Source organism: Pollachius pollachius (genome assembly GCF_949987615.1).
Source record: "Pollachius pollachius genome assembly, chromosome: 5".
Classification (NCBI taxonomy): Eukaryota; Metazoa; Chordata; class Actinopteri; order Gadiformes; family Gadidae; genus Pollachius; species Pollachius pollachius.
This window is the reverse complement of record NC_136938.1, coordinates 24,110,205-24,123,153: the sequence shown is the minus strand read 5'-3', so window position 1 is coordinate 24,123,153 and position 12,949 is coordinate 24,110,205. Positions and strand designations below refer to the sequence as shown.

Below are 12,949 nucleotides of genomic sequence, written 5' to 3'. Positions count from 1 at the left end.
CACTATCCACTCGTAATTGGCTGGGAGTGGATAGTGTGTTATCTTCCATGAACTTGAGGCTACAACTTTTTCCCACAATATTTGATCGTTTATAGAGTCTGTGTCCTCTGGAAAATTTGCATTAATGGACAAGCAAGGCCTTGAAAAAGCTATCTCTAAAACGACTTGGGTCCATGTTGGTCAATAATGTAGTAACATAAAAATGTATTACTGAACCCAATGTTTTATGACCTAGTGAAATACACGGTCTCACTCACTGAAAACCGTATCCCTCTGGTAGGAGAACGTGGTGTTCTTCTCCATAATAAGAATTTAAAATGTAAATCGGGGTATAACAGTCGTGCAGACATAGATGTGGCTGTAAACCACGGCTACCAGAGGGAGCTGGATGAGCATTATAAAGAAACATGTGCTCATGACGGTCATTTGAAATGCCACACCTTCCTGGAAGGCCTGAAAGAGTCGTTCGTTGACAGACTCTGCTGAGGGTCATCTCAGGAACATTCGCCGTGCTCCAATCAGATTCTTTGTTGCTTGAGAACAGACTGAGCTCCATCTCCCCCAGGTGAACCTTCAAAGCAGATCCCCTTTTTGAAGATAGTGGGGGTGGGGGGAGGCCAGGGGAAGCCTTCTGTTGTCGAGGTGGAATACTAAAGGCTGGCAGGGCATTTGATCACAGCATTCCTGTGCTCTGCATGCATGGGTACAGATGGGAATCACTGGGGCTATATCTCCCATTAAACACAGCAGCAACTCAGAGCTCGGCTGAAGAAGAGTCAAGAGCACTCATCGGGGGGGAGAGAGGGAGGGTGGGAGGGAGGAGGCGTTTCAGAATAACAATATGTCAGTAGATTTGGAGGCCTTTAAGAGGAAATGGGTAATAGTACACATACACAATCTCACCATTAAAATAGCTCTTAAGGGCTTCAAATCACCTCCAGGTTAACTGTCATTTGAACAAATGTATCTTAAAATTGTGTGCTGTCTGGGCCAATCCACAAAACTATGGTAAGGTTCAGATATCACATTTTCCCCTGAAGATAGGACACGTGTAAATATGAAAGCCATGGCCCCCAGAAAAATTGCATGATTTTTTTTTCAACCTCAGGTTGGCAGCTCGATTGCTGTCTATGAACATTCATTCTTATTGAAAGGGTTAGACACTATCAACATATAGCAGGACAAAGTTAAAAGCAGTGGTGGTATAAGCCTCTTTAATAGTACGTGCAAAAGTCAAGCCTAACACACCCTTGACCTCCAAAATATTGAATGTGTGTGGATGAATGTTGAGGTAAGTAAAGCTAATAGTCGATGAAATCAGTGTTAAACGTTTCCCTCCTCGGGTGCGTATCTCTCTGACCACTAGGGGGCAACACAGCTATTAACCAACACTTTATTTGATACCGACTTCCTTCCGGGCGGCAGCGTGTGGAAAGCAGGGAAACGTTCAGTTTATGAATCAAGCAAACCGAACGCGGTTGAATAATATAAAAAAAAACTACAATTAAAGATGGTTAAGTTATCAGCAGAACTCATCGAGCAGGCGGCTCAGTACACGAACCCCGTGCGGGACCGAGAGCTGGACCTGAGAGGTGATTCATGCCCTTAGCTGGCCTTCTGGCCCTAGCCCGGCTAGCTGCAGATGCTAACAGTGGCGCCGATCCGCTGTAACGTGGGTGTTCATTTAGCACTAACATATATGTCCTTTTCGCAGGGTATAAAATTCCTGTCCTGGAAAACCTAGGAGCCACGCTTGACCAGTTCGACACAATCGACTTCTCCGACAATGAGGTCAGGAAACTGGACGGGTTCCCCCTCCTGAAGAGGCTCAAGACCCTGCTGCTGAACAACAACAGAATATGGTATGCTGCTGTTAAAACTATAGCCTACCATGCATAAAGACAATACCGTATGCTGCTGTTAAAACTATAGCCTACCATGTATCAAGACAATACGGTATGCTGCTGTTAAACTATAGTCTACCATGCATTAAGACAATACGGTAGGATGCTGTTAAACTGAAGCCTACAGTGTATTACAACACTACGGTAGGATGCAGAATCAGCTTTATCCTACCATGCATTAGAACACAATATGGTAGGCTGCAAAGATCAGCTATAGCCTACTATGTATTTCATCAGAATATGGTACGCTGCAGAAATCAACTATAGCCTACTATAATGTGATGGGCTGTACAGCTGAGCTGTAGACTCTATTTATGCATTCAACATGGTTGCGTACATTGGTCGAATCTTTGGCTTTCCTTCTAGTCGCTTTGGTGAAAACCTTGAACACGCTTTGCCAAGTTTGACGGAACTGATTCTTACAAGCAACAACATTCAAGAACTGGTATGTGATCACTACTTCCATCATAACATCAAGACTACATCGTTCATGTTGGCTCATTTTGGTGTAATATGCTTATTTAATGTGTATATTAAATTGGAACCATCATTCTAGAATTGTTTTGAGGACAAACCGTAACCTATTTTTTACCTAATCAAACCATTTATTGATTTACTTCAGGGTGATTTGGACCCACTGGCTACTGTGAAGACTTTGACTCTCCTCAGGTATGTGTGATCCAACATCTTCTTGTTGACCATTGTTTGGTTGTGGTTGATTTGTGCACAGCCTCATTTCCATGTACTTATTTTCAGTCTGCTGAGGAATCCTGTCACGAACAAGAAGCACTACAGGCTCTATGTCATCAGCAAAATCCCACAAATCAGAGTGCTGGATTTCCAGAAAGTGAAGCTGAAGGTAAGTGATGGCCATGGCTTATGGTTTTAGGCATTGTGTCCCAAACGCTGACTAATATAACATTTACAAATTCTGAATGTTTGAATGTATATACATGTCTATCATTGAATTGATGAGGTTATAAAATCAAAGTCAATAATAAAGGAAATTAACTATGGCTAATGGCAATTGTTTTTTAATAGATTTTAGGTGGTATCAAATTATCAGTGCCAGCTGCTCTTGGAAATATTTCCCACAATGTTTGCAGTTTTTACATTGTGAGACTGCTACAATCTGGTCTTTATCGACACCTTTTCTACCTGAACCGAAGCCTTTTGGTTCCGTGCAGGTTTGTCGGTTACTGAGATTATTGTATTAATTTGATGTGAGAATAACCCTCTGTGTCATCAACCCTTGTCTTCTACCCTTCCAGGTGTGACTGTCTGCTTTGTTCATTTGTAAAGCCTTTCTTGTAACTTGTTGATATATCGCCATAGGAACGACAAGAAGCAGAGAAAATGTTCAAGGGCAAACGTGGTGCCCAGCTTGCAAAGGATATTGCCAAACGAACGAGAACGTAAGATGAAGTCACCGCGGGACAGCAGCTCCTAGCAATCACTGGATTCTGACTGGGCTGTGGGGATGGGGCAACCACAAAATTCCAATAGCACTAGAGCCACCGTTAACTTCACCTGGAGAATAATGTATAGAATGGGTGATGGTGTGGGAATTTGGTCTATCCCCACTTTATTTTCCAAATCCAAAGTCACAACCGTGTTGCCTAGGACTGCTGTCTTGTGACGTTCCCTATTGTATCAGATGATATGACTCAGGAAAAGATACTACACTGGTTTAGCGAAAGAGAAGCACCTGGTGATGCTTTTCCCTGCTAACCGGCGTGATCGTATGGTTTCAGGTTCACCCCTGGAGCGGCGGTGCAGACTGAGAAGAAAACGGGTCCATCCCAGGCCGACGTGGAAGCCATCAAGGTACGCGGGACGTCGTGCGTGTCCAAGATTTAAAGGCGTGCAATTCTCTGTGTGAATGCTGAATCTGAGCCCCTTTTTTCTGTGGTATTGTTTATCATGCAAATGTGAATTGCACCTCAGAATGCGATTGCCAACGCCTCGTCTCTGGCGGAGGTGGAGAGGCTGAAAGGGATGCTGCAGGCTGGTCAGATCCCAGGAAGAGATCTTCGACAAGGTGAGACATAATCGCAGTGCTTTCCTCTACCCCTAGATTTATATTTGTTTGTGCCTTGGACCTATACCGCGCTTTAACCACAAGTCATTTTTTTGGTGTTTTAGATTGAAGATAAAGTTAAGATTTAAATCGTTTTTAAAAAGATAGTCTCTTAATCTCCCGTTATGCTGGCTTATTCACTGTATGAAATGGTCCATTTGTGTGACAATACATTTTCTTCTAGGCACAGAAGAAGTGGTTGAAGAAGAAGAAGAGGAAGAGGAGGAGCAGGAGGAAGAGAGTGATGTTGTGCAAACGACAGACGAACAGCCCATGGACGATGGGGGGGAGGAGAACATGGATGGTGAAGCTGATGAAGAGGAGGAGGAGGAAGAGGAGGCGGAGGCTAAAGGCGAGGAAGAGGATGACGGCATGGATGAGGATCCACCAGTCAATGGCTCCTGAGTGTCCTAATTGTTTTTTTTTTGTTTTTTTTATATATTTCTGTTGAACCAACATGCAATGATGTCAATAAAATTTGTTTTTTGTTAAATTTGTGTCCGTGTCGGACTGTTAAGATCTACAAATGCCAATTAAAACATGCACCTGAATTGAGTACATCCTTTTATTGTAATTTAAAGCATTACTTTTTTAAGCAAACAAGCATCTTTATTTGAAGGAAGATACACTCCGTATCCATGCACATGTGTATGTAATTCAAGTCCTTGAGAAGTTATATCTTCAATTTAAAATGCTGTTGGAGTGAGAAGATGATGTATGGACTTAGCAGCCTGTTGCACATTGAGGAATTGAATGTGCACAGGTTAACTTATTTAGCGTACACACAACAGATCTCTTGCATTGGAACATGCAGGAGATGGTGAGCTGGTGTCAGTATGGTGATACTGACACCAGCCACGTCTCCACAAACTAAACAGTCTTTTCAACACCACCACCCTGCGTCCTTGTGTTTGGAGGAGCCAAGCAAAAGTCCGAGTTGGCGTGTAGCATGGACACGGCTACGATTATATTTGCAATAATTATACATGTCATATGTCTATGCTAGTGAGTTCTACACAAATCAACTCTTAAGGTTTGAGTCAAAAGCCATGCCCTTGCTATATCCTTGGAGGAAATTAGACATGGTATTTCAAAATCTGGAAGGTATGACATGTAAAATGTTTTTTTTTAATTCACTAGTGCTGTGGGTTTGTTAAACAGTTATATGGTTGTTTAATTAAAATCAACATAAATGGGCGTTTCTTAAGTGCTGCAGATAGTTTTGGGGTTTTGGACCAGCTAGTGGCAAACAAAACGTAAGACACTTCAAGAGCCTCTATCGTCTTAAAAAATAAATAACTCCTAAATCGAATCAAGTATGCATCGTTAGAATTATATCCATATAACACTTTTATTTATTCAGTCATTAAATAAGCTCATCATAAATTCATAATCTAGATTTACGTGAAGTACATTATCTGTTCATATAATATTGTATATATATATATATATAAATTATTATTTTTCCTTCCACATTGGGAACTGCCACGTCGAGGAAACATGGCCGCCACGGCACCGACGAGGTAAGCGTCCGAGGATTCAGGAACACACCATAAATAGACAGCACCGATCCCTTTCCTTCGACATCATTATTCATCAATCATCAATTTTCAAAATGGGAACACAAATGGACGACGTGCGGAACATCGATGTGGTGCACAGGAGCTCCCTGAGAAACCATGACCTGTGCTTCTTGAGGGAGAATGGTATCTGACAGTAAAGTCAAGTTTGCCAACTCTCACGCATCTGGCGTGACACTCACGCTTTCAGCGTCAATCTCACGCTCACGTAAGAAAAATCACGCAAAATAGCCCATCTTTTAAAAAATAATAATAAACTTTTGTAAGTACGTTGATCACTCACTACTAGACCACAGAATATATAGGAAACATGCCCGTTAGATCTATCTATCTAGCTATTCGGACCAACTGCATTGACTGCAGTGCAGGCTGACGTCCTCCGCGCACCTTTGTCTGATGATTCGCCGCTCCCAATTGCGTCTTTTGGTTGCGCGGGAAAAGTGAGTGGAAGACGCGCGTTTTGGAAGAAGAAAATAAAGTGTTGGTTGAGGTCTGAGAGCGTAAATAAATGCCTCAAACTAGTGCTGTCATATTTAAATAACAACGTTACGCTGTTTTATTACTGGTATTTTTACGCAATTAATGCGGATACTACGCTATTTGGGCCCATTCCCGTTCCTTTGCTCTACCAAAATCTCCACCTCAACCCTATCCCTACGAAATGGGACTACAACCTTTCAAGGCCCCGTTACAGTACGTCATTGGTAGTCTTTCTATCTTCCTTGGGGTTTGGGGGCTTAGGGCTACAAATGCAGAAGAGCTGCTTGAGGTGGAGAGATGATTAAAAAAATATCTAAACACATTTGGAATGTCCTACGTCAACAACAGCCAATGGCTTTTATATAAGCCTTACTTCAATTTGTTTATACTAAGTAAACGAGCACTGTTTTGTAAAAAAAAAAAAAAAAAAAAAAAGAGGGTTAAGGTTATCAAAATGTTCGCCGCGCGCGTCCACTGATATTTTGCAATCTCACTCCAGCCAAAGTCCCAAAGTTGGCATGAACCGACGTACACTGCAATTGCGTTTATACAATTGTATTTGACATTGTGTTAACCAAGGGTGTGTATCATAACGTTACTTCTGGGGCCTGATGTTCTGGCGTTCATTAATTATTGTCTCGTCATCATTGATCCGGGTTGGCTTTCTGTGTTTGATGGGACTGGTACTGACGAGTCCGACTTGTTTAAAACGGTTATTGCGTTCCAGGGTGAAAATGTGGGTTTGCAGAGCTCCGACTTGTATCGTTACACAACATCAAACATGGCTGCCTCGTCGTTAATGGGAATGGTTATAAAACGTTTTAAAACGATTTGATGTGTAATATAGCAATGTCTTTATATTTTTTATATTTCACTCTGATTATAGCAATATGTGGAATTTGACAGCTATTTTACCTGTTGAACTAGCCTTCTTGTGTTCGTTACCCTCTTCTTCACATGTTCCATAAACAAATGCTTATGCATATATTCTGGTTGTATTCAGCAATGAGCACAACTTGCTGAAGTTTATTCTGCCTCCGTATAATAGTACTAGTGAACTCAATCACGTCGGAAGTTGGAATCTCCGGGTTGACACTTCCTACATCCGGGTTGTCTTGACTCTAGTGTACTCGTTGTTGAAGTTTTCTCATTTTTGCTTGGTGCTAAACTTTAAATATGTGACCATTGCTTGAGAGGTCTATCTTCCTCTCTCTTACAACTGAGGAGTTTCTGGGTGAGTATGGGTGGTACCTGCTCTTCCTGACGGTCTGTATCATTGTACTGATTGACTACCTGAGTAAGAAGAGAGCCAGCTGGGTCAGCAAGCGCTCCTCTAATGAAACGCCACAAGGTGAGTCTCCATTTGAAGTGCCCTGTTAACCAATTATAGTAATAGATGGACATAATATTGTAAATTAACTTAGTCTCTTGTTAAAAAAGAATTTGACCTCACTTATCTTCTCTAAGAGATATTACCTTATATCATATATTGCATAAACAATATAAACTTTTATTAAGCCCATTGTTTGAGAAGGAAAAAAACATTATGTTTATTGTTGGAACAAATCTAATTCTGGTCCTCTTTGGGGGTATTTGTTATTTATTGATCACGTTAATTTGTGCAGTTGTGATGTCATTAGCTTCTTGAACAATCATGTGTTGATCAGCACTAAAGGTCATGTGTAGTTTTACAAAGTTGAATTCACCAATTAAGGTTTTATCCCGTGTGAAGATCCAGCCCTGATCATGAGAAGGCAAGAGGCCCTTGAAGCCTCCAGGAGAAGACTGCAGGAAGACCTTGGTGCCAAAGCCGCAGAATACAAGGTGAGGAAGAGCAATGCCTTCGCAGGACGAAGGCATGGATGAGAACCACCAGTCAATAGATCCGGAGTCTTCCTATAACTTTTTGTTTTATTTCTTTTATATATCTCTGTTGAACCATCATGCAATGATGAGTGTCCGTCACGGACTGTAAGATCTACAAATGCCAATTAAAACATGCGGCTGAATTGAGTATATCCTTTTATTGTAATTCTTAAAGCATTATTTTTCTAAGCAAACAAGTGTCTTTACTTGATTGCAGATACATTCCGTATTGTAATGTACATGTAATGTAAGTAATTCATGTCATTGAGACATTATATCTTCAATTTAAAATACTTAAAATGCTGTTGGAGTGAGTGGATGATGGCTGGTTTAAGCAGCCTGTTGTACATTGAGGTATTGAACGTGCACAGGTTAAACCACCTTTTAAGATAAACACTCAACACAACAGATCTCTTGCATTGGAACATGCAGGAGATGGTGAGCTGGTGTCAGTAGGGTGATACTGACATCAGCCCACGTGTCGGTATCCGTAAACTTTAAACAGTCTTTCAACATCACCACACTGCGTCCTTGTGTTTGGAGGAGCCATGCCCTTGTTATATCCTTGGAGGAAATTAGACATGGTATTTCAAAATCTGGAAGATTGGTCAAATATGACATTTAAACTGCTTTTACAATTAAATTCACTAGTGCTGTGGGTTAGTTAATCAGTTATAAAATTGTGTAATTAATTTCAACATAAATACGCATTTCTTAAGCGCTGCACATAGTTTTGGTGTTTTTGCACCAGCTAGTGGCAAACAAACCGTAAGACACTTGAAGAACCTCTATCGCCCTACAAAATAAATAACTGCCCTAAATCGAATCAAGTATGCATCGTTAGAATAGTATACATATACCCCGTTTATTTATTCAGTCATTAGATAAGCTCATCATAAATTCATAACATAGATTTATGTGATGAACATTATCTGTTCATATAATATTTTTTAAAGCGCACTTTTAAAATATGTGCGACAGAAACGCAGGGGCGCAACTCCTCCACGTCACGTCTGCTACGTCAGCCCATGCGTCAGCCACGTCGAGTCAAACATGGCCTCCACCGACCGAAAGATGCGGAGGTAAATAGACAGCATCGATCCCTTTCCTTCTTTCCGGTAGTGAAAGCCAGCACATCATTATTCATCCATCATCAATTTCAAAATGGGAACACAAATGGACGACGTGCAGATCATCGATGTGAACGAGGACGGCGAGGAGGAGGTGGCGCCTGTGGTTCACAGGAGCTACCTGGGAAACCAGGACCTGGGCTTCATAAGGCAGTCTGGTACGTATCTGACAGTAAAGTACAGGGATGAACCGAGGACACTGCCTGAACGCGTTAATACATGTGTATTTGACATTGTGTTAACCCAGGGTGTTATCATAACGTTACTTCTGGGGCCTGATGTGCTGGCGTTAATTATTGTCTCGTCATCATTGATCCGGCTCGGCTTCCTGTGTTTGATGGGACTGGTACTGGGTTCGGGAACACTTGGAACCCGGAAAAACACGAGTCCGACTTGTTAAAAAGGGTTGTTGAGTTCCAGGATGGAAATGTGGGTTTGCAGAATTCCGACTTGTGTCCTTACACGACATCAAACATGGCGGCCTCGTCGTTAATGGGAATGGTTATCAACGGTTTGCTTACGTTGTAAAACAGTTTGATGTGTAATAACGCAATGTGTTTATATTTTTTATATTTCACTCTGATTATAGCAATCTGTGGAATTTGACAGCTTTTTTACCTGTTGAACTAGCCTTCTTGTGTTCGTTACCCTCTTCGTCGTGTGTTTCATAAACAGAAAAAAATGCTTATGCATATATTCTGGTTGTATTCAGCAATGAGCACAATATGCCGAACTCCGGCATATTCTGCCTCCGTATAATAGTAGTAGTGAACTCAATGACGTCGGAATCTCCGGGTTGACGCTTCCTACATCCGGGTTGTCTAGACTAGTGTACTCAGTGTTTTTGCTTGGCGCTAGACTTTATATATTTGACCATTGTTTTTGAGAGGTCTAATTTCCTCTCTCTTACAGCTGAGGAGTTTCTGGCTGAGTATGGGTGGTACCTGCTCTTCCTGACGGTCTGTATTATTGTACTGATCCAGTACCTGAGTAAGAAGAGAGCCGGCCAGGTCAGCAAGCGCTCCTCTAATGAAACGCCACAAGGTGAGTCAATTTGAAAGTGCCCTGTTAATCAATTATAGTAATAGATGGACATAATATTGTAAATTAACTTAGTCTCTTGTTAAAAATACTTTAATCTCAATCATCTTCTCTAAGAGATATAACCTTATATCATATATTGCATAAACAATATAAACTATTCTTAAGCCCATTGTTTGAGAAGGAAAAATATTATGTTTATTGTTGGAACAAATCTAATTCTGGTCCTTTAGATGTTTGTTATTGATCACGTTAATTTGTGTAGTTGTGATGTCATTAGCTTCTTGAACACACAGGTGTTGATCAGCAATACAGGTCATTGTGTAGTTTTACAAATTTGAATTCACCAATTAAGGCTTTTTCCCATGTGAAGATCCAGCTCTGATCGTGAGAAGGCAAGAGGCCCTTGAAGCCTCCAGGAGAAGACTGCAGGAAGACCTCGATGCCAAAGCCGCAGAATACAAGGAGAAGCAGAAAAAGGTAAGTAGCCACAAAGAATATAATGTCAACAACCAAATTGTAAAGTGTAGGACACATCTGGTTGAAGTTTTATTGGACTAATCATGTGGTCTTTTACTGTCTCCCGAACAGCTGGAGGAAGAGAAAAGGAAGCAGAAAATTGAAATATGGGAAAGCATGCAAGAGGGAAAGAGCTACAAAGCCAAGAATTCTTCTCAGGTAGCGGTCAGTTGTTGGTTAGGATTGTTGGTAAACCTCTGAAAAAGGGGACCCTGTCTCATTACACACTATACTCCTGTGTGTCCGTAGGCAGAGGAGGCCAGCTCATCATCCGGGGTCCTGAAACCAAAGAGCGACAATAAGCTACGAGGCTCAGGTTTGTAGTTGTCATGCAGTCATTCGGTAGCCTGGTCCTACCAGACTCTCGTACTATTTCATTTGCACAGAGAGTCTGGACCTACTCAATTGACAAACGTTAACTCACTTGAAGGCGGGTGTATGTTGAAGTTTAAAACTATTGGATCTGCCCAGTGCCACTCTGGATCTGCCATAATAACCAATTCCTAACGTTTGGCCGGGAATCACGTTGCATGCAGGCTGTAAACAAACCAAACACCGGGCGTGAAGATGACTGTCAACGAGAGCTGACTTTAACGTCATCGTTCTCAGCCACTCCCTCTGGTCGCTGATTGGACGCAGACAATTTGGAAGGAGAAAACCAACTAGCATACCGCAGACCCAGACATAGTAATGAAGGGAAATAAAAATTGACTCCACTTATTAGACCTGCCCTAAAACTGACCTTGAAACCTTTTCCGCTTCCCTGGAAAAAATCTGACCCCAAAAAAAGAATAACAGGCAACAAAAGAAATGGCATCACTGATCCTGATTGATATGGGTGCTTCAGTACTGGAACTTTCCAATGGCTTCCTTCTGGCTCGGCCCTGGTTAATAATTACAACACATTGTCAAACACTTGTCAGTGTGTCATTCTCCCCCACTAACTGTCCCGCTGTGGGTCGCCGTGCAGGTTACAACCCCTTGGCTGGAAACGGAGGAGCGTCTGTCAGCTGGAGACCAGGGAGGAGGGGTCCGACGTCGGGTGGATGAGGTTAAAGGAGGTCGGAGAGCCTGGACCCTCTTGGAGCCTCTGACCTCTGACCTTACTTTGCACACGTCAACACGCTGAAAGAAGCCGCCATCTTGCTGTGGGCCTTCGCAGTTACCAATTATAGAATGACTTTATTTTTGTATTTACCCTTGCTCTCTAAAACATGATTGATGTAGTTGCTTTCCTAAAACTGCTGGGTTAAAGTATTGGACAACTGCCAGTATTCAAACAAAGCACACCTTTTTATGGGTGCTAAAATCTTTAGTACACAGGCGAGAACAGTCAAGTCACTTTTTTTTATTGAAATCAAAATAGTCCTGTTGGGTAACTGTGTTGGCCCCATAGGGTTCCAAGCTTCCAATGAAGTCATTCCTTTAAATGGTTACTCTAGCCAATGGGTTTGACTGATGAGTTTCAGAGTTGGTGTGTTTTTATTCCTTTATGATTATTTCCCCCTTCAATACGTTTGCATACTGCCCTTGCTTTAATTCTTGATGTTACTGTTACTGCGGCATTGCTATTTTAGAAACTGTCTCTTATCACTTTCAAGAGATAAAACACCACTGGTTTTACAGCGTTAGTGTATAACAGAGATAAACTGTCTAGGGGTAAGGATGCAATGCTTACGCACCAAATTGAAATAAAGACATAAACAAACTTAACAAGCGCCCTCTCAAAATATTTTGTCTGACAATTTCTGATTCATTAAAGCTGGTTATGGTTTGAATGTGTCCGGTCAATGTTGATCTACTACTATATACAGAAGTGTTGGCAAGTGGTCTTCAATGTTTATAGTCCTGCACTTAGACCTGCATACTTTCTTTAAGTGACTTCTATTGAGAGCCAAGAATTATTGTTCCTGTAACATCCCAAGCATTGAGTTGAGCCGTTATTAGTATCACTTCTACTCAAACGGCATCAACTAAATTACCATCCCAAAAAAATAATAACTTGCCTCCAGGTTTTGCAGAATACAGTTTAAAGAGGTGTAACCAAAGCAACGGCCAACCAACCAATGCATTGGTTAAATAAGACTCAACATTTCACATAATTTCCCTCCTGTTCAATCAATTTGAAATATCATACTTGCATACGATACATTCAGTTTCAGCCACCATTTGAAAGTCTTCATCGTGCGATCACGACTATAATGACCCTGTCCCAAACCAATTGTTAATTTTTCCTCATATCACTGCAATCCATAATTTCAAACGTGCAATGGACAGTGGCAACTGGGGAAAACAAAACAAAAGGTTGAGGGGATTAATCAAGTTAATTACATCTATTCACCTCTTGAC

At 41.5% G+C, this 12,949-nt stretch overlaps 2 protein-coding genes across 2 annotated transcripts; both read left to right on the top strand.

Annotated features, from left to right (window-relative positions):
• Positions 1–1,426: 1,426 nt before the first annotated feature.
• snrpa1 (small nuclear ribonucleoprotein polypeptide A') lies at positions 1,427–4,440 on the top strand. The gene is made up of 9 exons (XM_079736394.1): positions 1,427–1,592; positions 1,715–1,862; positions 2,271–2,349; positions 2,527–2,573; positions 2,661–2,763; positions 3,240–3,319; positions 3,659–3,731; positions 3,852–3,945; positions 4,169–4,440. The coding sequence occupies exons 1-9, from the start codon at positions 1,511–1,513 to the stop codon at positions 4,387–4,389; spliced, it is 927 nt and encodes a 308-aa protein (XP_079592520.1). The 5' UTR covers positions 1,427–1,510; the 3' UTR covers positions 4,390–4,440.
• A 2,862-nt stretch (positions 4,441–7,302) lies between these two features.
• selenos (selenoprotein S) lies at positions 7,303–12,316 on the top strand. Its single transcript, XM_079736366.1, has 8 exons — positions 7,303–7,395; positions 7,777–7,868; positions 8,892–9,198; positions 9,953–10,084; positions 10,455–10,561; positions 10,673–10,759; positions 10,850–10,916; positions 11,571–12,316. Exons 3-8 carry the CDS (start codon positions 9,075–9,077, stop codon positions 11,648–11,650), a joined length of 597 nt encoding a protein of 198 aa, XP_079592492.1. The 5' UTR covers positions 7,303–7,395; positions 7,777–7,868; positions 8,892–9,074; the 3' UTR covers positions 11,651–12,316.
• Positions 12,317–12,949: the final 633 nt, after the last annotated feature.

Excerpts from the sequence above, each read along its gene's own strand:
- snrpa1 (XM_079736394.1), top strand. The coding sequence starts at position 1,511 with ATGGTTAAGTTATCAGCAGAACTCATCGAGCAGGCGGCTCAGTACACG. Across the intron at positions 2,764-3,239 it reads TCCAGAAAGTGAAGCTGAAG|GAACGACAAGAAGCAGAGAA; the intron begins GTAAGTGATGGC and ends ATATCGCCATAG. Across the intron at positions 3,946-4,168 it reads AGGAAGAGATCTTCGACAAG|GCACAGAAGAAGTGGTTGAA; the intron begins GTGAGACATAAT and ends ATTTTCTTCTAG.
- selenos (XM_079736366.1), top strand. The coding sequence starts at position 9,075 with ATGGGAACACAAATGGACGACGTGCAGATCATCGATGTGAACGAGGAC. Across the intron at positions 10,085-10,454 it reads CTCTAATGAAACGCCACAAG|ATCCAGCTCTGATCGTGAGA; the intron begins GTGAGTCAATTT and ends TCCCATGTGAAG. Across the intron at positions 10,562-10,672 it reads ACAAGGAGAAGCAGAAAAAG|CTGGAGGAAGAGAAAAGGAA; the intron begins GTAAGTAGCCAC and ends TCTCCCGAACAG.